Genomic DNA, 22,556 nt, shown 5'->3' on the forward strand with positions numbered 1-22,556 from the left:
AGTTGATCGACGACAAAAAAGAAAGTGATACAAGTAAAAGGAATATGAAGAGCACAATAAAAAGAAAGGATGAACTTGTAGCAATGAGTGTGTTACCAAAGACGAGGAGTTGGGGTAAAGACCTGAAACTTAGATGGAAGATACCTAATGCTAAAAGATTCCATAGTAAAACATTGGTGAGATCAGATTGGAACTTGAACTGCGACAGAAAAGATGGTCAGACTGAATGTTTGGTGACGGACACATCATTTGATATTTCTGCAACCGAAGATGGAGATATTGTTGCCATGCAAACACTAGTTTCTTGAGTTGTGTTTTAATGTTTTTATTTGATTAAAAGAAATGTATAAAGTTGCTGTATTTATTATATCAGAATTACATTTATATTGAATGCTATGGTTACTGCCATGTATATAATTATGTACAAGTGTTGGTTCAGAATACTAGTGTATAAGTTTTTTGAATTTATATTCTAAATGTATATATAATTTTTTGAAATTCATGTCTTTTGATATTCGTCGCTGGACATACATTTTAAACTGATGTTTCTCCACGAAAGCTACAATAATTTAAGCTTTACCATGATTTATGCCGACAATCATTTCATTCATATTAATCATTTATGTGGCTCTTTCTAATATCATATCTTCCAAGAATTCTACTGGTAGGATATGTACAATGACAGAGTAGCCTATTTTATATTAGCGTACACAACTAATGTTTTTGTGTTATGGAAGGGAGAGGAAGTAGAAAGGATATATATAGTCACATTTTGCATTAACGTTTTAAGAGACATGCATCCTGTATTTTTTGGACAATTCTACTTCCAATATATGTTATCCTCTGGATAGACGAACTTGTTCAGCAATCACAAGATACTGTGATGAAAATTAATATAATTGTATATCATGACGTTTTAAAACAGACATTGACAATACAGTATATCTCAGAATCTCATAACCAATTTCGTACATAGAGATTCTTTTGTATATATATTCGTGTACAGATAGGAAAGGTTATCTGCGTTTCATAAATTTAATGATTATACATAACGTTATAATGGAGACGGAGAGGTTATCTGCGTTTCATAAATTTAATGATTATACATAACGTTATAATGGAGACTATATTTCTACGTGTATCAACTACAACTCTACTGACTATAGTGAATTTCAATTAAAGGATGTATTTATATACACTTAACTTCAAACAGTTCATACAAATCAGTGCTGAAATATGAAGAAAAATGCCAAGGCTTTATTCTGCAGAACGGGTTCATTTCTATGAAAGAGGGAGGAATGTTATGAATATGGGATAACACCAGTATACTCGGAACTGCACAGACTTGTGTTAACTATTACCCATGTACATTCGGAAGACGACTACGTCATATCAAGGAATTCCGGGGTTTCCCATAGTATATTTGACAGTCATAATATAGTTGTTATCCAGATCGGACGTCCCCAGTTGACGAGCGGCCTAAAAGATAGCTAATGACTCAAGCCTAGGATTGTGATATTATAGGTAATATATTGCATACACTATCCCTATAAAATCATTACACATCTGGCAAGGAATTAATGAAAAAAAAATATAATTTGTCTATATTATTTTTTTTATCAAACAATGGATCATTAAATTATTCATAATCCCTGAAATCGCATTAGGGAATTTGTAGAATAATTATTAAAATGTTCAGTGATTATGGAAAATCACTGGTCATTTTCAGGGATTATATATAATTGCTAATGATTTTAGTTATTCTACAGGTTCCCTGAAAAATCAGGGATTCTACATAATCCCTGATTATACAAATTTACTGTAACATATATATATATATATATAAAAATCCATTAGTAAAGCAATTACATGATTAAAGTTATAAGTTGATAATAATAAATGTATTTCAGAACCCCCAGTGTTTGTCTCTGACAATAATAACGTGCAGTATGGCACCTCTGGAAAGTCAACTAGAATTGTAACCTATATATATGGTCATCCTGATTACCACACATTGTGTTGTTCTTCTCAAAACTGGACAATGTGTCAAGATTCACATTCTTATGCATTTGAAGAACAAGTAACATTGGTGAGAGATACTTTTCATGGAGTTGTGGTTCTTCTACAGGGATATCAAGTTTCTTTTGTAACAGCTATTTTAAAACCTGTGGATTTCACCTTATATGCATTTGAAGTCAGAAATGGTCTCGGTACTGGAAAACTTTTAGTTCAACTGAAGCACTTAAGTAAGAAACAGTTTAACTATATGCCAATGCATGAAAAATTAAGAACAATAAACAGCACTGTATAAAAGACTGCTGAAGTTTATGGTAGCAGGCTCACCATGTGATCTTAATTAATGCCATCTTACAATTTGGTATCGATGGATGTACCTCCGAATAAATTTTATACAGAGCGGTATCAAACATGCTATTATTTATTATTGACCATTAAGTTGTGGTTATTCTAATTACTGATATGTTTAATTTGTTTTAAATGAGCTGGCTGATACATAAGCAAATTGATTATTGTTTAATTCATTGGCAATTATTACAAGCTGTGGAAAATGGGAGTTAACTCTAAAATATCTCATAAAAAAAGTAATTTATTAGTTTGTAATGCAATTGAGTGTAGAGCAAAATTTTGTTACACAAGAAACTGCCAGCGTTTAATATAGTAGATTTATTGAAAAGAAAAAAATATATAACAGGTATCATCTTTTGCATGTGAAAGAAATTTTATTCAGGATTTTAAAGGCAAAAGTTTGTATTTCAATATTTATGCCAAGCTACTGGTTGAGTATAAAGTAGACACCTTATCTGATTGGAATTTAAATAAAATACATTTGTATACTGTTATTTTCAATTATATTAGCATATATTTTTCAGTTGAAGATCCAAACGCAGAATGCTTGAACACAGGTAAGTATGATAGCCTTATCACTATTTTAACTATAAGATTAACATATTCAACCAAAAAAGAAAGGGGAAAAAATGTGTTAAAAAATTAAATGGATTGAAGCCACCAAAAACGAAAAGCTCTCCAAAAATGTAGGTTTATCAAAATGAATATATTGTGTTACCATATAGCATCTTTTTATGTATCCAAATGATAAAACAGTTATTTAAGAAATATAGTTATGCATGACAATGGAACGATCGCATTATCAAGCATTATGTGAATAAAATGTTTGCCATTTTGGATTAAACACTACATGATAGATTCAAAATAGGGTGGATACATTGGAATAAATCAGCACCAAATATACAACAACATTGTTTGATATAGTTATAAGAAACTCAAGATCTGTAAGTTTGACAAAATGGAATGTTCCTCTCTTTAATTTGATGGCTTAACCATTTTAAATCTAGACTGGTATCTTAAGTGAGTGTTTTTATTATTATTATCAAAGAATGCATAGATTGTTCAAACAATATTTATCTGTGTTGTTTTTTATGGAATGTTTGTCTTTTATGGCTATAGTATTGTCTTGGCTTCAATTTGTGTGCTTCGATTGCTCCTCCAATTGGTATTTTTTCCATGGCGAATTTTTGAAAAAATATCTTTTCACACATCCCCATAAATTTGTGTCATTTGTTGCGTTTTTATTTTCTTAGCATTACAGCATTTCTTGAAAAAAGTCGCTAAATGTAATATACTAAGAATACCCTTAGAATGCTAATATAAAAGGATAAACTATTTTCAATACTAACAACAAAATATAAATCGACAAACAATATGTGTGTACAAAGAATAAAAAAAAAGGAAATACATTAGTTAATAAAATCTGATGACGAGCGACATATGCATGCTTCTGGAAATATTTGCATCGTGATCACAGGTTTAAAAATGTAAAACATTTATCTTTGGTTGTTACATAACTGAAAAAAAACCCTAATCGATGAAGTTGTACTCATCATCAGTAACATTAAAAATGCCACTAGTGGTGAAGTGTCTGCTCATCCTTTCAGCGTCCCTGAAGTTAGCCCAGGTTACGACAGGGCTCGTGTTGCTAAGGTTTCACTTTTCTTTGTAGTTTTTTGTGACTTGTTTGTCTTTTCGTCGTCTCTTTTTGGTTTTCATTTGCAATGGCGTTGTCTTTTATTTCTTTGCTAATAAGTTTTGAATGTCCCCAGGTATTGTCATCCACTATTTATAAAATGTTTGATAAAATAATATCTAAACTATTCTAAGCAGAAACTAGTAAACAAAACACCCCGTTTGATCAATCTTGTCAGAGGAATTTGCAACCTGACTCAAAGTATAAATACACAATCTTTGAACTCGAAATTTACAGAACAAATGTATCAGATGAACCTTGGTAGTAACTAGTAGGTTGATATAACACCTAACCATGATAAAAGACGAATAGTTTAAGCCGTAAAGGGAGTTCATAACGGACATTGCACTGTTTCTATTGACGAAAATGCAACTTTTGGTAAAGAGCCTGAAAACTTTAATATTTTGACAATTATAAAAGTGAACTGGGATAGTGTCTTTTAATTATTTCTACATGACATTATTGTTATTTCAGATAAAAGTCAAGCTACAATTTACGTCTCGGTATTAATTATGATGATATTCATTATTCTGATATTCAGCGTTTATCACATAATCTTAGTTAAACGAGTGAAGAATCAAACAAATAAGAATAAGGATAATGTTGTTAGCGTAGAAAGTCAGTATGAAGAAATTCAAATGGAAGAAGCAGGCACAAATGACGTACTGCGAAGGAGTATTGAGTGTTTAGCACCTGAACTTAACGAGGGATCAAGAAGTATTGAGTGTTTAGCGCCTGAACTTAACGAGGGACCGAGCTCTTCTGACGATTATGATGACAACTATTTAGACGAACGCTCTGTCTCAGGTTCAATAGAAAGTGAGGATAAACGAGGAGAATCACAGTATGAATCGTTTGAAAAAAATCAGGATGAACAGTATTTGAGCAATCATGCATATACGGAAGGAAGATTGAGTGATACATTTGTAAAGGATGTTATAGAGGGATAGAATACACGCTATTCCAGTAGAAATAATTACTATTTGCATGAATAATTATGACTAAAATAGATATGAAAAAAACTAATAAAAATTTCGGATAAACTTGTCACATCGCTTTATAAAACGAAGCCTACTTATACATGTATAAAAAATTGTTTTGCAAGCTAGAGATTTTGCATCGCACAACCTATCTGGTCTTATCTTTTGAAACGACAGTTCATTGAAAGTAATATTATTAAAGCTAAAAAGCTAATAAATGCACATTTATTTCTATTTCATTCATATATTCAATTTGTATATCTTTAATTTCTTTAATCTATTTTTTCTTTTCTTTTATTATTAACATTATAAATTCTTTTTATATTATTATAATTCTTTAATGTATCAATATGGTTACTACTCGCTGTAGTTTTTCTTCAGGTGCAATAATTTAGTAAAAATAAGTACATGATATCAAACATGTTTTTTTTTAAAATGAGTTATAAAAATTTATTATTTTAGATAGCTGACTGGAGACCATTTAATCTAATGTGACACCTCTAAATCAATGTTGGAGTTTATAACCTAGAATAATAAAACTTTTTTTTTATAATATATTTTTAATTAATTTTGCTGAATTAACATTTGAAACATTTTTAAAATAGTCATACTTTTGATCTGAGATAACTATTTGAAACATCATTTCAGTCAGCTAAGAGGTATTTTTGAAAAATTAATTCTGTTTTGTCTTTATGTTTGTGTATGTGTTGCTTTGTTTGAATGTAATATATTGTACCTTGTTTTGTGGAGAGGGCTTGTAATTATTCAAAAATACCTCTTAGCTGACTGGCCTGTTACCCAATCCAATTCAATTTATTTGAATAAAATATTGTTTAAACTAATCTTTTGACAAACATTTTCAGAGAATGTATGCCAAGCGTTTAAATGAAGCATTCAATCTTTTATACAATTTAAACATTGGGAATATTTTCTTTCTCTGAGTTCGGGTCAAGTTGTGTGAATGTAGAACGAATTTTCCGTCTCTATCTGTGTTAATATAATACTGTAATCTGTTTTTTATATTCAATTTTGTCAAATATGGTCTTGGAGTTTTTATGACCATCTTTGTGGCACTTTCCTCAAATTCCCCTTCATTAAAATCCCCATATTTTAAGGAATTGTTGTTTGTGGTTTTCCTTTTTTTTATTTAAACCAAATCAAATATAGAGACAGATATAAATGAGTTGTACTCAATCACAATAACTCTGATGGTACTTAAATTGTAATATAGTAAATATACCAGTTCTTTTGATCTGCGACAATTGGTAGATAGGTACGTACGTACATGTATATTGTTTATTACAGATTATTATGAATGAATAACAATAAAATCATTTTTAAATCAAAACAGAGTAGGAAGATAACCAAAGAAATATTCAAACTTATATGACAAATTGACAGCGAATTTTGTATTGTTTGTACAATTCTTTGACTTTTGGTGTTTTGGTGTCCATTGAAAAAAAAAACAACACCAAAAAGCACAACAAAAGTCAAAGAATTGTGCAAACAACACAAAGATGATATACGAAGCACAAAACCTATAAAAAAGGGAGGTGCTCCAGAAAGGTAAGTTGCTTTTTCACATGTGGTACCCGGCTGTCGCGTTGATCATGTAAGTTCACATTTGATGATAAGTCTTATTTATTGATGTCTTATTCAAGAAAAGAGGACAGGTTCGTGGTTACCATGATAAGAGCGTACTGTAAAACAAATTTCATATAACTGTTAACCAACTCGTGAAGAGTCCGTTATTTGTTTTCGAAGGAATGACATCAGTCTCATCACCTGGAATATTTGTTTAAAAACTTGAAGAGAAAGTTCAATTAATAATAACAATTATATTTATGGGATAACTATAATTTCAACCAAAGAGAAGAAAACACCCCAAGGCTACCGATGAAAGCGGGAAATCCCTCACCGTAGGTGGGCTTCAGCTGGCCCCTTAACAGTAATGTATACTAGTTCATGGAAATCAGAATAAGTCAGAATAGTTCTTGTTTTATTCCAATGTAGATAAATCATAAAAGGAAAAATGTAACTAATTTAATTAAGAATGAAAACGGGAAAGAGGCAACAACCCGACCAAAAAGCTAAAAACAGTCCAAACTAGGCCAAAAATGGTGCTAAAACGCAGCTTGAAAACCACGCACCCAGAGGTTTGCTTCAGCGGCCCATCAACTATATATTGTACTAGTTCACCGACAAACAGATGAAGTTTGAGGCTTATTGTTTCATATTTTTTAAAACCTCCATGCAAGGTAAGAATTTACATTTTACATCCTTCCAAGAATGGCTTATTCTATACTAATTTACAGATCAAACATGGAAAGTTTCCTGTCATTACATATTTTACTGATATGCAAATAAACAAACAGAGGCAAAATACAAAAACATATTACTGGTTTTTATTAACGAAAATGGTAGATTTTGCACCGGTTAATCGCCATACGCTAAAACAAAACACCTGTACGGGCTCAAATGTAAATGTATACACACAATTTAAACAGCAAAATAATTTAAACTCATGTAAATAAAATAATTATTATCAACAAAGCAATTTAAAAAAATCATGTAAATACATCGTCTGAAGTAATTGTAACCCGAGTATCTGTACTTTCCTTCGATATCCCTCGCGTAAATGGTGTACTGGAAGACGATAAACTAAACCGAACTTTCTTAGATTGATCAATGCCATTAGGAAGACCACCATCATAGTTAGAATTTGACACATCCGAACAATCTCTATTATACGATGTCAAGCTAATATTAGGCATTGAAAAACGACCGTCACTTCTGGAATCAAACGATTCGGAAAAGGATACTGAAGTTAACAAGTTCCTAGTTTCTTTAACTTCTACTTTTCTCTTGTCGTCTGAAACAAAATTCCCAATTTTCAAATACCGAGATATAGCAGATTCTTCGTCCCTATTAACATTCCGTTTCTGAATATGTCCAGCTATAAATGCCATTATTGCAAGTCCATACACAACCACAACGGCGATAATAAAGTATGCAGCACCTGTTGAGTCATAATCATCTATTTTATCAGTTGTTGTACAATTAATATCACTAATAGTATGTGTCTCCATAATATACTAACTAACTACAAAGTCCAACCTTAATTATTTGTACCATATTTATTTTTAAAGCAAGGGTATTTAAGTTTATGTATTGAACCAACTTAAGTGATATATGAATAACGTCGTATATATTGTGGTAAATCAGGCATGTGAGACTTTCATACTTTGAATAAATAAAAATAGGTTTAAATATACATTTTAAGCACACGGTTTTAATGATAATTATATACGTTTTGGAAAGAAGAGATTTGATACACATTTTGAGCACACTCTTTAAATGATATTCACGTTTTGGAAATTAAATGTAAAATCACAGGTCCTCACTTCACATTGTTAAAGTTTCGCTTAGTGATTTACGTATCTGTGGATGTTGAAAATGTCACAGATTTAAGTGTAACTGTTGATTTTTTCCTTGCAGATACGTCTGGAAATGTATAAGGATGAGTTTGGGTCACTGGAGATTCAATTTCCGATGTTTCAGAATAGTGAGAACGGAGTGACGTATCGGATTCTGCATTTGATAATTCACTTTCAGTGAGCCTAGCATCTTCTGATTCTGATATTCTCTGTTTTTGTCTTTCTTCATGACGGTTAAGAATAGCCTTCACCATATTTTTGCGATGTTGCATTAACTTTTGTCTATGTGTCGCTAAATTGACCTTTCGTTCCATTTTTAAGTATCTTCCTAATTCCTCATCTGTACAAGCTGTATCCCTGTTCTTCCCTTTTATCCTTGCACAAAGCATAGAGCAAACTCCAAGTAAGGAGTATACTAGCACAGTGCTGACTATATATTGCATAGCACCTTCTTGGTCGTAATTATCCGGGAATCCATCACCGTCACTATCTGAACTTGTAATGTTAACTGGTGCCAAGGTATAATTCATCCTTTCTTGAGATATAGTCTGATGACTTCAGAAAGAAAATTCCACAAAAATTAAAGAAAAAATATTCTAATTCCAAATTAGCACGGAAGGTGCCAATATCAAATCTATCGTAATAATATCAAAAACATGCTGAATATATACTAAACCCCTTTCAAAACATTCCAATGTAAAACGCTATATTATAATCGAACCATTGTTCTTGTAAAATGTTGTAAGTATATATACACACCCGGTGTGCAACGCAACAACTAGATATATTTAGACTATGTTCAATTTGATCCGTTTCATTTCATGATTTCACAAAAGTTTTCTTTTCACTAACGGCTAAAATATTATATTTAAAAAGAAATAATTCTATCTGAGATACATCAGCATTTACCCATCCATGTCAGTTTTCATAGTACCAAATGGTCTGTACAATATGTACGGACTCGTATTAAAACATTTCCATGTATTATATATCACATGGTTTGTGATTATTATCACATTAGTATGACGTATTACAATTGTGTTTATCATCTCTATACACTATCAAGAAATCAGTTCATATATTAATTTCCTTATTCACATTTGTAAATATATATTGTGCATTCTATTCAATAGTTGATTTAATAAGAAAAAAAGTTTTAAAAAGCCTTTGTTGAAGCTTTTAAACAAATGTTGATTTGATGAACCTTTTGATATATCAAATATCTCTTTTGGAAAACTAACCCCAATAAATGACCATATGATAATGAAATAAAACTCGTATAAAGTTCATTATCTTAATACAATAAATGCAAGAACAGCTTTAAAGTTATCATACAAATCAACTTTAAACTATAGTTTAAGTTTAAACAGTATTTTATTCAAATAAATTGAACTGGATTGGGCAACAGTCATAGCCTATGTAAGCCCTCTCCACTTTAAACTATAAAACATATTTGATGGCATACCGTGCAACACAAAATTTTAGGCTTGCTTTATGTCCATTTTTTTTTCTCGTTTTTTTTCCTTTTTAAAAACTATTTGAAAGAGAACGATAGTAAAGAAATCCTTTTGAAAAAGTAAAAAGATACACAAAAAGACAGATGGTTCAACGAGAACAGCCATTAAATCAGAAGTAAGTAATATCAAGCAAGACTAACAACATACCACTACAAACACTTCAATAGACTGAGCAACACGAACACAACTAGAATCCATGACTAATTCAAAGATATTGCGTGTAATTCGATAATGTTTTAATCGAGGGCAGGATTGGACTCCGTTTTCCCACTATAGTCGCGAAAACACTTCTTGTGGCATGTAACCGAGGACAGTGATACAAAAAATTAAAATGGCAGTATACAAAATTGCATTCATATGTGAATGTATAAGAATTTTTTTATCAATGAATCGATGCATATCAATACAAATGGATACTTTTCGACCAACTTGGACCTTAAAAGGAAACATATAAATTAATATACAATACTTCCCGTCTTATCTTATGTGAATGATCTCTCTTCCGGTGAAGTCATAATTGATTCTAGTTTCACATATATAAATATTTCCTAGATGACATTCTAATTTAAGCTTGTGGTCATACATGCTTCCGCAGACTTGTCTTCGGTAAGAATTTCATTTTAGAGTTTTCGAAATTTTTATTAAATGACCATCGATAGTAAAAGTCAATACTTTTATCGTTTTAAGCTGGTTGTATTTTAAAATGTTTATATTTAAGTTACATAGCGAAAACAAAAGATAGAAAATCAAATTATATACATGTGATTGTAGATCATTGTAGTGAAAGTGATTTTCTTCGGTAACATAACAAATATCAGCTCCGACCGCCGTGACAGTAAACTGTTAAAACAAATGTTAATCATCGAGTTAGTATTATCTGTTGAGAGTGATGGTCATCTGTCTGTTTGACCATACAAAGAAAATCAAATTGAATTTCCCGCTTTGTTATACTTCCTCTTCAAATCCAAATATAAACTATGACGTATGTAAATCCCCAGTTTTTATCTTGTGGAAGTTCTTACTTTCGTTTTCGTTTTCTACGACTTTTGGAAAATCATACAGAAAGTGCCTAATTTAATTTCAAAACAACGGCTATTCAATTTAATACAAATGAAGGTAAGTTAACCATTAAACAATGGTACATATTATTTCACCAATAATCTTTATACAATGTACTAGTTGACTGATTCAGAGAAGTTGTCGAAAGGTTAAATCATAAAATGCACACTTACAAATGTACCCCTGCTTAAAATTACATTCGGATTCCTAAATCTATTCTTCCCCAAAAAGGAATTACATATGTACCACCAATGATCACCAGTATTTTGCTCTTTATAATTTGAGATTTCTTTCGCATTTGTAGCAAAGTGAAGGATATAAACCTAAATTAACTCAAATTAAACAAATGACTGTGTCGAAATTATCGTATTTTTCGTTCACAGTAACTGTGCAATCAAAAAAAGTACAATGAAATGGTATCTTAATTCCGTTACAACTACAAACGTCATGTCATATATATATAAAGACTATATATAGTGACCACGACAATTAAAGAGCCCAGTGCAAAGGACATTCTAAATATAATTATATAAAATTTAAAAGGAAGATAAAAATAACAATTGAAGTCACAGGCGCTTGGGTCTATGATACAGTTTTTTTTTTTTTATTTTTTTTTTTTATTAAAATAGTCAATTTTCTATATTTATAATACATATCTATCACTTCTGTGCATGTCTCAACTAGTTTCGAGTGATTTAAACGACCCAGAGAAAATACCAAATTTTACTATCCATACTAAGAAATGGATAGTAAAATTTGGTATTTTCTCTGGGTCGTTTAAATCACTCGAAACTAGTTGAGACATGCACAAAAGTGATAGATATGTATTAAATATAGAAAATTAAATATTTTAATAAAAAAAAAAAAAAAAAAAAATCTGTATCATAGACCCAAGTTTCTTAGTATGGATAGTAAAATTTGGTATTTTCTCTGGGTCGTTTAAATCACTCGAAACTAGTTGAGACATGCACAGAAGTGATAGATATGTATTAAATATAGAAAATTGAATATTTTAATAAAAAAAAAAAAAAAAAAAAAATCTGTATCATAGACCCAAGCGCCTGTGATTGAAGTCTAGCTTTAAATATGAGGTACACGAAAGGGTATTGTGACAATGATTACATGTATATACATAATTCTTCTACTCTATGAACCCCCTTTTTTGGATGATCAAATCATTTGAATGGGGACATACATTTAAGGTTGGAACTCTCCCTCTTTTTATCCTGAGTTTATAACCCCTTTTTGAAATTGACTGGATCCGCCCCTGTTTCTGAACTAATCTATAGCTGGTATAACTTCATCCTCATTGAGTAAATTGGAATGTAAATACATTTTATTTTTGGTAAGGACTAAAGACGCCGAATTTAGATAATTTTCGAGTTCAATAAAATAATTGTATAAAGACAATTCGTGGCAGCATCCCCCTTCCATGTAGTTTTGTAAAAGAAACATCCCGAAACGAAATTTATTTACAATTTCGTTGCATGGTCGTCGAAAAGTTGGCCATACTTACTAGAAAAAGATGATTGCATTTTATATCTTAATGATTTTACATGGATTGATAAGCTGAGTATTTGTCAATCTAACGTATCAAAGAATATTATTTTGCCTTTTCAGTTTTAGAACATCGACTAGACCATCATACTATTGTTTCTATCTTCCTTCCTGATGGCATCGGCACCAGGTGTTCGTGTGTTTGATGTACCGAAAGATGCTTCAGAAAGAGATATCAAAGTTTATTTCAGTAACCCACGGAATGGAGGGGCTAAAATCACCAGAATCTATTATCCTCTCCAGGGAAACGATGCAGTGGTTTTGTTTGAGGGTGAGAAAGGTTAGCATGAACAAAATCGGTGACGCTTTTCATTGGCTCAACTTACTTACATGCCTATATAATGGCTGTTCTCATCATTTTGTCACCGTTGATATTCATATTTGGAAGTTGAAAACTTAATAAAATCAAGTATAACTGCTCCAGATGTAAATGTCTAAACTAAATTTAAATTTTATTTTGATTAGTTAAAGAATTTGATTTCGATGAAATCACTTCAGTATTTTATGTTTTAATTAATTTATTCACAGTGTGTCAAGACTCGGTGTTTTCTAGCTTTGTCTATAGTTATATATACGGTAAATCGACCTTACATTTCAACTTTTAATATATGTAAACGCATGGGCGGATGCAGGAATTTTCGAAAGGGGGGATGCTAACCTAGGGCAAAAAGGGGGGGGGTGCAAAACATATGTCCCGATACAAATGCATTGATAGGCAAAAATAAAGGGGGGGGGGGTGCGCACCCCCGGAACCCCCCTCTGGATCCGCCACTGAAACGGGGTATATTTCAGTGCTTAGCCTTTAAAACCCGCTACTCAATTAAGTAGACTAGTACTGACACCGTAATCATATTTGAAAATATGCATTTTTTTGTTTACAGTTAATCCAAATGTATTCCAAGTGGACCATGTGTTGAGAGGACGAAAACTTAGGGTCCGACCTTTACAGAGACAGGTATGTGTAGTAGTAGCTGACACTAGTATAGGAATATATATGATAAGTAAACTTCGATTACACAACATCCTTCCAACAGAAGTTAACAAAAGTAAACATTAGAACACATGAACTTAATGAGTGATGTGCCTTTTCTCCTATTTAACTCAGCTTACCAAAAGTGTCGAGTGAGAATTTTTCATCACTTGGCGTTCATCGTCCATTATAACCTTCTCTAAAACTACAAGGCCAATTGGAACCACACTTGGCTACAATCATCATTGGGGTAACTACTTGAGAAAAAAAATGTCCGGTGATCCCGCTAGCCAACCAACGTGCCGACATGTTAAAACATAGAATATGATGGTAAAATGCATGTGTTTTCTATTATATTGAAAAGCGATATCGATAGAAAATATCTGACAATGAAATGTTAAGATGAGCTAGTGTCCATAGATGTCGAATTTTATGAATTTCTTTTTCTATTTTCTGTCTATTATCTTGAAAACTTATTGAGACACAGAAAATATAAATACGTAAAATGATCATCAAAACAAGATCTACAAAATTGCAGGCCGACTCCTCAAAGGAGTTAAGTCCAAAAGGGACTGTACTGTATGTTATTTTAAAAAGATATCTTATAGAGTGCAAAAAAAAAAAGTGTCTAATTAAATTTAACCAAATAAGATATATCATATAAAGAATACAATAGACGTCCATTATCACTGAACTAGTACACATTTATATAAGGGCAAGCTGATTCAGGCCTCCGGGTGTGGTATTTTCTCTCTGTTTTGAAGATCCATTGGTAGCCTTCTGTTGTTTTCTTTGTTTGGTTTGTTGTCTCTTTGACACATTCTCCGCTTCCATTATCAATTTTGTTTTATTCACTTAATCAGGTATCTAGAAATTGAATACGTTAAAAACTTGTTGTCATAAAATGTGGTAAAAGAGTATGAATTAATAAAGTTGTGAGGTATTCATTATTCGAACAGTAACAAATGGACACAAAAAGACAAAACGTTTGTGCCTTAGCCTTACATTAGTAGCTCATACTTTCACCCATTTTCTGAACGCATAAGTGATTGCCAAGAGTTGAAGAAAAATATGTGTATTACACAATTATTGCAAACTTTTTGAAACAAAAATACAGGATATGAAGTTTTTATCCTCGAAACAAAGACCTAGTCTTTTTAAAACAAGGTTGATGTTGGTCACTTTCCTTTTATCTTTGACTTTAAATGAAAACTGTTGAGATAAAGCGACAAAAACCTTAAGATTTTGTGTCGATAACATTGAAATGTATACAATAACATTCTGTCCTTCATTTCAATATGAGAGCCGTGGTTCCTGGTTCGAATTTTCGGCTCTCCCTTGACACCATTTGCGAGTATGGTCTCGAGAAAACGATGATAGTCCGTCGGAAGGGGACGATAAATGGCTGACCCGTGTTAAGAGGGAGCCATATCTCTTGCACGTTAAAGACACCCTTGTAGATTTCGAAAAAGAGCAGGCTAATGCCGCTACAAGGCAGCACTCGCACCCGCAAAGTGGAAAGGGATTAATATAAGTTGGAAAACTTGATTTCCAATCCACTATAAATAAATATGTTTAAACTAACATTCTGTAACAGCGTATTTACATTTTAGGTTTTCTCCAAGGTGACTGTAGAACTGGGAAAAGAAATAACTTCGTTACTTGATAACGATCCAAAGTATCTAGATGACATTCAATATGATGGTGAACTGGAGGTTATTGCAGAAGACAATTACACTATAACCGGGGATTGGTACCAGATAGAGTGGGCGTGGCAATACTTGGATGATGTATGTAACAAACGTGATGACACAGCTGATGTCATACCGAATGGCTTTGACCAGCATCCTACAGAAACGCTACGAGGAAACAGCGATGACGGTGCTATTTTTGGGGCTTCTTCCATTCAAAGTGAGGATGACGTACCGCTCCTACAATACCCACACCATACGGAACAGACGGCCGGTTTCCAACCTTACTGGACGGACTCAGACGAGAGACAAAATGCTGGATCACATTTAATTGATCCATACGCTTCTGATGATGACGAATCTGGTTTAGGTTTTAACATGCTAGCTAGAGACATAGACATGCATCAGACTGGTTTTCCATGGTTAGAACATAACATGGGCAGGAAAGAACAAAAAGGATATTCTGTTTCCCATCAAGACTTTCAAGACGTGCCACTAACATATGATTTTAACGTTTCCTCTTTGAAAATATCCGTGTTGATGAATGATCTTTTACAAGAGAAAACCGATGCCATTGTAACGTCTGCTTCCGGCGACCTGTCAGCACAATATGGTATATCAAGAGTTATTGCCCGTTCAGCTGACCCGAAGCTAAGGAACGAATGTCGCGAGTATATAGAGAGGCATGGCCAACTCAGTGTTGGAGACGTGATGCATACCAGTGCAGGTGGATCCTTCGATAAAAAGGTTGGATTTGTTATCCATGCTGTTGGACCTTCGTGGCGAGAATACAGAAATGAGGAATCAGTCCATATGCTAACATGTACCTATCTTAACATCTTCCAGTATTCTAGTAGTAACATGTGGCTGACAAATATCGCAATGCCTCTTATTGGTGCAGGTAATACCATTTTTATGACAGTTTTTTTTACTGATTGAAAACAGTGTATATGAGCAAAAGTATTTTACATATCCCTTCATTTTTTAACGAATTTTCCATCAAAAGTGTAAAGATTTCTTTAAAATAGTAACACATGGTTCCATAACTCAAAAAAAGAGGTTGGGATTGTTTTTGGTGGTATGGCCTATACCGTGTTTGAATTAAGGGCAAAAAAGGCACTAATTATATCTGGTTTCCGGACAATAACTTGAGTATAAGTCTAGTCTAATGGATTTCTATGAAATTGACTACAAGGATTAATACCAAAAGATGGAAGATTGGGAGTAATTTGGTGGTTATTTGCGATAACCGTTTAGGAATAATGAGCCCAATCAATACTTTCTAATACTTTGTATACATTAATTTATTTCTACACACATTTTAATTTGGTTATTTGAAAGTCTTGAACTATTATGATTCTTTCATATGCTGATTTTAACCGTGTATTTCGGTTTTCGATTTTTGACCCTGTTTTTGAATTGATCCACATTGAGGTCCAAAGAGTCCAAAATTAAACTATGTTTGATTTGATTAAGAATTGAGTTATTTTGGTTCTTTGATATGCCGAGTCTAACTGTGAATGTAGATGTTTAATTTCGGGCTCCATTTGCAAAAAGGCCCACAGTAAGGTCCAAAGGGTATTAAATTCTTGGAGTTCTTTGATTTGCCTTATCTGACCGTGTTTTTTTTTTAAATTTGAGCCCGGTTTTAAAATTGGTGAAAATAAAGGTCAAAAGGGGTCCAATATTAAACTTAGTTTTATTTTAAGAAAACAATTATTCTTGGGGTTCTTTAATATTCTGAATCTGAACAAGTATTTATTTTTCTTCTTCTAATTTTGAGCCCAATTTTCAAGTTTAAATCGGGATCCTTAAATTAAACTTAACAGTGAGATGCAAATTCTGTTTAACTGATAATTTCATTTGTTTACATGTGACAGTAGATTGTCGTTACCCCTCCAATTTGAAGACACATTACATTTGAGCGCAGTTTAATTAACAAGCATTACGCATAAATACCTAAATGATGCTTATAAAATACCCTTAGAACTTACGGCATATATGTAAGTAAATTGCGAAAAATGGAAAGTGAAAAAGGTTTTCTGTTTATTTGATTACTGAACAGTGATTGTTTAGAAAATAAATGTATAAAGTCATGATCTAAACGCGTCCATATTCTTTTTTTTTATGTGTCAGCACAATTTCTTAAATTTTCAGACATCAAAATGTCCCAATATCAGTTCTTAAAACAAATGCAATTATACACAGTCGTCAGATTTTTCGTTATAAAAAAACCCACGGCAAATCTGTTAGTTGTTGGTTTAGTTTTGTTTTCAAATGATGTCTTAATAATTGAACAATATTGATGTATTTTTAGGTGGTGTTGGCTTCCCATTAGATGTCTGTGTACAGGCGTTCTATGATGCTTTACTCTTATTTGTTATGGATCCAGAAAACCTTAGTCACTTACAGGAGATACATCTTGTAAGTAATGACGAAGACAGCACGTGTTCAACTATTGTAGTTTTACGATCCCTGTTAGATATTGACCAAATAGCTACACAGGAAGCTGCTAAAGATCGGTATCTAAAACGCACGGCCGAGTTTGGATTTAAGGCGAAAAATTCAATTATCGACAGAGAAGAAGAACTATTGAGTGTAAAAGATGAAGATGTGAAACTTGATGAACTCGAAGAAAAGCAACAAAAACCTGAAGTAAAGCAAAGTGGTGCATTAAAGGAAGTCGAGCCAGTCCTGGATTTAACTGATGACGAAACAATTTCGCTCTCACCCAAGGAAACCACTGTCTCTTTCACCAAGTCTGGTAGCAGTAGTCAAGTCATACCGCGTCCGACTGAACACGTCACAGAAACCATTAAAGAATGGGACGACACAGAAAAAATATCAGCAGTCCCCCAAGCTGAAACGGTAATAGACTCATCTAGTTCAGACGAATCCATTCCTTTTGGAATGATTGATTCCGACGAGGATGAAACCATCCCAAGTAATAAGTTAGTCTTGTCCTCAGTAGATAAACACAATGATGAAAAAGAGTATAAAGTGCACCATCAATCTTCTGATACTACTGACTACAGTGGTAGTTTCTCTGAGAAACACGACACAAGCAACCGAGATACAAAGATCAAAAGCAATGATGACACAGAGATCACAAGCAGTCAAGACACAAAGGAACTAAACACATCATCAAACACGCAATTAGATACAAGTATTGGTAAAACAATTCAAGAGGAAAGCAAAGACAGTTCACTGACTTTTGACATCAGTGATCCAAAGAAAGTTAATGGTGCTATTGAAGATGAATTACAGAAATCAAAAGACGGCACAATTAGTTCAGAAGACGAAACATCAAGTGTGTCGCTTCTTTCAACGTCGAAAAAGGGACGTTATGACACGTCACAAAAAATGTCAATGGACAATGGAATTGATGAACATTACGTAAAAACACAGAATTCTACGGAGATTGGAGATCTGCATGAAAACCATATTGACAAGAATGAAAATTCAACGAAGACGAAAGATCTGAGTCCTGATGTCTATGAAGTGAAAGTTGACAACGAGAATACACCAGGGGATATCACAGACACTTAGAAAATGTAAAATATAAACTCAAAATTTATGAATAATTGTTGCACCCTTGCATATTATGATTTTCCTTCGGTTATTGATTTTATTACGTCGCTATCCAATATAAAATCATATGTATGACATTCTAAAATATATTTAAATAATTTAGTGTTAAAAATAAGTAGTTTTGCCATGATTTCGAAAAGTGAAATTGGTAGCATTAAAATTAGACAGAAAGCAAACATTTTATGATATCACACACAATTAGAAAATTCAATTTCAAATACAAAATATTTTATTTGACGTCAATTTAGTGAAATTATATGCATTTGTAGTTAATTATAATTAAACACTTGATTTATTTTCGCTGAGGGTGTGTAATATTTTTACATCTGCACATTTTGTAAAATGAGTTGCTTCAAACTAAAGTATACATTTTAGTTAGAATGTTAAATAATATAGCATGTTAACAATTCTGAAGTAGCTATAGTATATATACATAATTTAAACCATCTAAATATGTAGTGCTTGTTGTGAATAAGGTATGTGAAACATTTACGAAGAAATTTTTAAACGACCGCAAAAAATAAAAAAAAAATGGTCGTATATTGGTATGACGTTTGCGTCGTCGTCGTCGTCCGAAGACATTTGGTTTTCGCACAATAACTTTAGTATAAGTAAATAGAAATCTATGAAATTTAAACACAAGGTTTATGACCATAAAAGGAAGGATGGGATTGATTTTGGGAGTTTTGATCCTAACAGTTTAGGAATTAGGGGCCAAAATGGTCCAAAATTAAACTTTGATTGATTCATCAAAAAATTAATTATTGGGGTTCTTTGATATATGCCAAATCTAAACGTGTATTTAGATTCTTAATTTTTAGTCCTGTTTTCAAATCGGTCTACATTAAGGTGCAAAGGGCTTAAAATTAAACTTAGTTTGATTTTAACAAAAATTGAATTCTTGGGGTTCTTTGATATGCCGATTCTAAACATGTACTTAGATTTTTAATTATGGGCCCAGTTTTCAAGTTGGTCTAAATCGGGGTCCAAAATTAAACTTTGTTTGATTTCAACAAAAATTGAATACATGGGGTTCTTCAATATGCCGAATCTAACCATGTATTTAGATATTTAATATTTTGGCCGGTTATCAAATTGGTCCAATTTGAGTTCTTAAGGTGGTATCTAACACTACAGGGAGATAACTCTGTAAAATCAGCTAAACGTTTTAATGACGTTGTGTTGTTAAGGGAATATTAAGCTTCACACTGATCAAAATTGGTGTTTGTCAAACTGCTATATAACCAGTGTAATTTTTCTGACAAAACGGTTGGTTCAAATTTTTTAAATATTTATATTTTTGTTAAAGGGTCAAAGTAAATGCATTGTCAAAATATTATGAAAATTAAACGAGCCAAATTAATTTTAGTGAAAGTGTTGGGTACCACCTTAAGGGTTTAAAATTGAATATTATTTGATTTCATCAGAAATTTAATACTTGTGGTTCTATGATATGCTGAATCTAACCGTGTATTTAGATTTTGGATATTGGACCATAATAGGTAAATGTCCAATTTAAATTTTTTAAGTCTTTAAGTTTAAGTTCTTAGACCACATTGATTCTGTGTCAGAAACCTTTGTTGTTTGAACTATTTAATCACAATCCAAATTCAGAGCTGTATCAAGCTTAAATGTTGTGTCCATTCTTGCCCAAACTGTTCAGGGTTCGACCTCTGCGGTCGTGTAAAGCTGCGCCCTGCGGAGCATCTGGTTAATATATAATTTTAGCCCGTCCTTTAGTCATTTCGGTTATGTATGTTATCTCAAATACTTTGATAGACATCCGATTTATAACCAATTACTATACATGGGATTTCAACATTACTTGGAATAAATAGAAAGACCCCTGTTGTTTTTAAGTCACGTTGCTAAAGGTCAAGGTCAATGTCATATAAAGATGTAAGATAATTTAAGGTCTTGAAGAAATGACAGAAAAGAATGATACCTAAAAGTAATAATGAAAAAACTTGTCACTTAAGTTTCCCACTTATATGGGTACGTGGGGTATATGTGAACGTTCTCACTAAAGGCCCTTAAATTATAGGTATCATTGATAAATGTTTTCATTGTTTTAAATTTGTTATAGCTTCAAAATGTCTGCATTTCCTTTTATTTTTGAACAAATAAGTAAAAAGCTTTTGCAAACCATTTAGAGGAACAATATGGGACAGCAATAAAACTGTTTATATTATCTAGATCCACGTACTTTCCATTTCAAACCAAACAAATACTACTCCTGATAGTATGTATTGTCATGGTCAAGGTACATGTAGGGGTTAAATGGGTCGTCAATTCCTGTATTGCCATCTTGCTGGGACATTTCAGGAAAAGTGCAACATAATTATGTTGCTTTTGCAGCAAATTTATCGTTACATTCATCGGTCTTTCGTATCATGCGGTGCCCGACGGTGCCTTTTTATTTATGTACATGTAATGTAAATAAATTCAGTTTCTGCTTCGGAATCCCATCACAAAAAAATGACATAATGATTATGAAAATCAGACTTTTTAAGACCTTTAGTTATATTTATATATATATGTAACGTGTAAATACAAAAGTGTATTGTAGTAGCGTATTCTTGTCATCTTGATTGTTACATTATACATTTGATGAATAAACTAGTCGTACATTGACCTATAATGGTTTACTTTTTTAAATTGTTATTTTGATGGAGAGTAGTCACAACATCTTCCTATATCTAGTCCTCTATGTGCAGTTATTTTGGTTGTCCTGTTGCTGTCTCATTGACGTGTGTCGTACATTTGCTCTTGATACGATGTTTATGCTCTCAGCTAGATCGTTTTGTTAATATTTATATATATATAGCATTCATCGCCGTCTCATTGAAGTGTGTCATACATTTGCTCTTATTCTTAGTAAACGCCTCACTCGATTTGATGTTTATGTTTTCAGTTATATCGTTTTGTAAATATTGAATACATTCTTTGCTATCAATTGATTATTCAGGAAGTTCGACATGCTTGTCTTGTATTATATCTTAATTGTTAATAGTTATTTGTCGAAATTGGGTGTTGATTGCAGGTCCTAGCTTAAGTGATTTCTTATATGGCATATTTTATAGACATTTATCTCATATATTTATTTTGGAAGACTGTATAATGACCTCTAAGTGTTTGTCATATTTGTTCATCGGCTGCTGTCTTATTGAAGTATTCCAACTTTTTCCCGTATGACGTTACGCACGATACTGGTGACACTTCTTACTTTGACGTGTATTAACATTTAGATGGCGAATATGTACTTCAGTTAGTAAAACAAAACTGTATCATTATATACCAAAATATTCTGTTTTAATTGTAAGGGAAAACACAACTCACTTAAGCAAAAAGCTGAAGCTAGGAGATTAAAAAACTTGCATAATGTCAGAAGGTTTAGGGATTTATTTGTCCTTGGCCATTCACGAAGAAATAATTGGACTGGCAGAGCAAAGCAGTTTATAACAGACTATATTCGGAATAAAATTGAACGAGTTATTTTGTCTTTGAATTGCTCTTATATTTTGTATATTTCTTAAAAAGTAAACAAACAAACATTAAAAAAAGACAAACTAAAGAAACAATTAACGTAATCTGAAAGGGAAATAAAAAAACCAAACATACAATCGAATTAAAAAACCATCATGCCGTCGTTTTTCAACGTTTCATTTTTCCATGTAGAAAACGTCGTAATTCG

The 22,556-nt window shown here is 32.3% G+C and overlaps 2 protein-coding genes across 4 annotated transcripts; both read left to right on the forward strand.

Moving 5' to 3' along the window:
- Positions 1-2,009: 2,009 nt before the first annotated feature.
- LOC134711432 (uncharacterized) lies at positions 2,010-5,091 on the forward strand. Its single transcript, XM_063572011.1, has 3 exons — positions 2,010-2,246; positions 2,889-2,921; positions 4,535-5,091. The coding sequence occupies exons 1-3, from the start codon at positions 2,042-2,044 to the stop codon at positions 5,008-5,010; spliced, it is 714 nt and encodes a 237-aa protein (XP_063428081.1). The 5' UTR covers positions 2,010-2,041; the 3' UTR covers positions 5,011-5,091.
- Positions 5,092-10,486: 5,395 nt separating this feature from the next.
- LOC134693952 (uncharacterized) lies at positions 10,487-21,496 on the forward strand. 3 transcript variants are annotated; one of them, XM_063554940.1, is made up of 5 exons: positions 10,487-10,600; positions 12,674-12,890; positions 13,492-13,565; positions 15,194-16,172; positions 17,589-21,496. In XM_063554940.1, exons 2-5 carry the CDS (start codon positions 12,725-12,727, stop codon positions 18,818-18,820), a joined length of 2,451 nt encoding a protein of 816 aa, XP_063411010.1. In that variant the 5' UTR covers positions 10,487-10,600; positions 12,674-12,724; the 3' UTR covers positions 18,821-21,496. The 3 variants fall into 3 exon arrangements, with proteins under 3 accessions (XP_063411010.1, XP_063411004.1, XP_063411018.1); XM_063554934.1 differs by lacking the exon at positions 10,487-10,600 and adding an exon at positions 10,979-11,110; XM_063554948.1 differs by lacking the exon at positions 10,487-10,600 and adding an exon at positions 10,979-11,110 and having other exon boundaries at positions 12,674-12,881.
- Positions 21,497-22,556: the final 1,060 nt, after the last annotated feature.

Source organism: Mytilus trossulus, chromosome 1, assembly GCF_036588685.1.
Source record: "Mytilus trossulus isolate FHL-02 chromosome 1, PNRI_Mtr1.1.1.hap1, whole genome shotgun sequence".
Lineage (NCBI taxonomy): Eukaryota > Metazoa > Mollusca > Bivalvia > Mytilida > Mytilidae > Mytilus > Mytilus trossulus.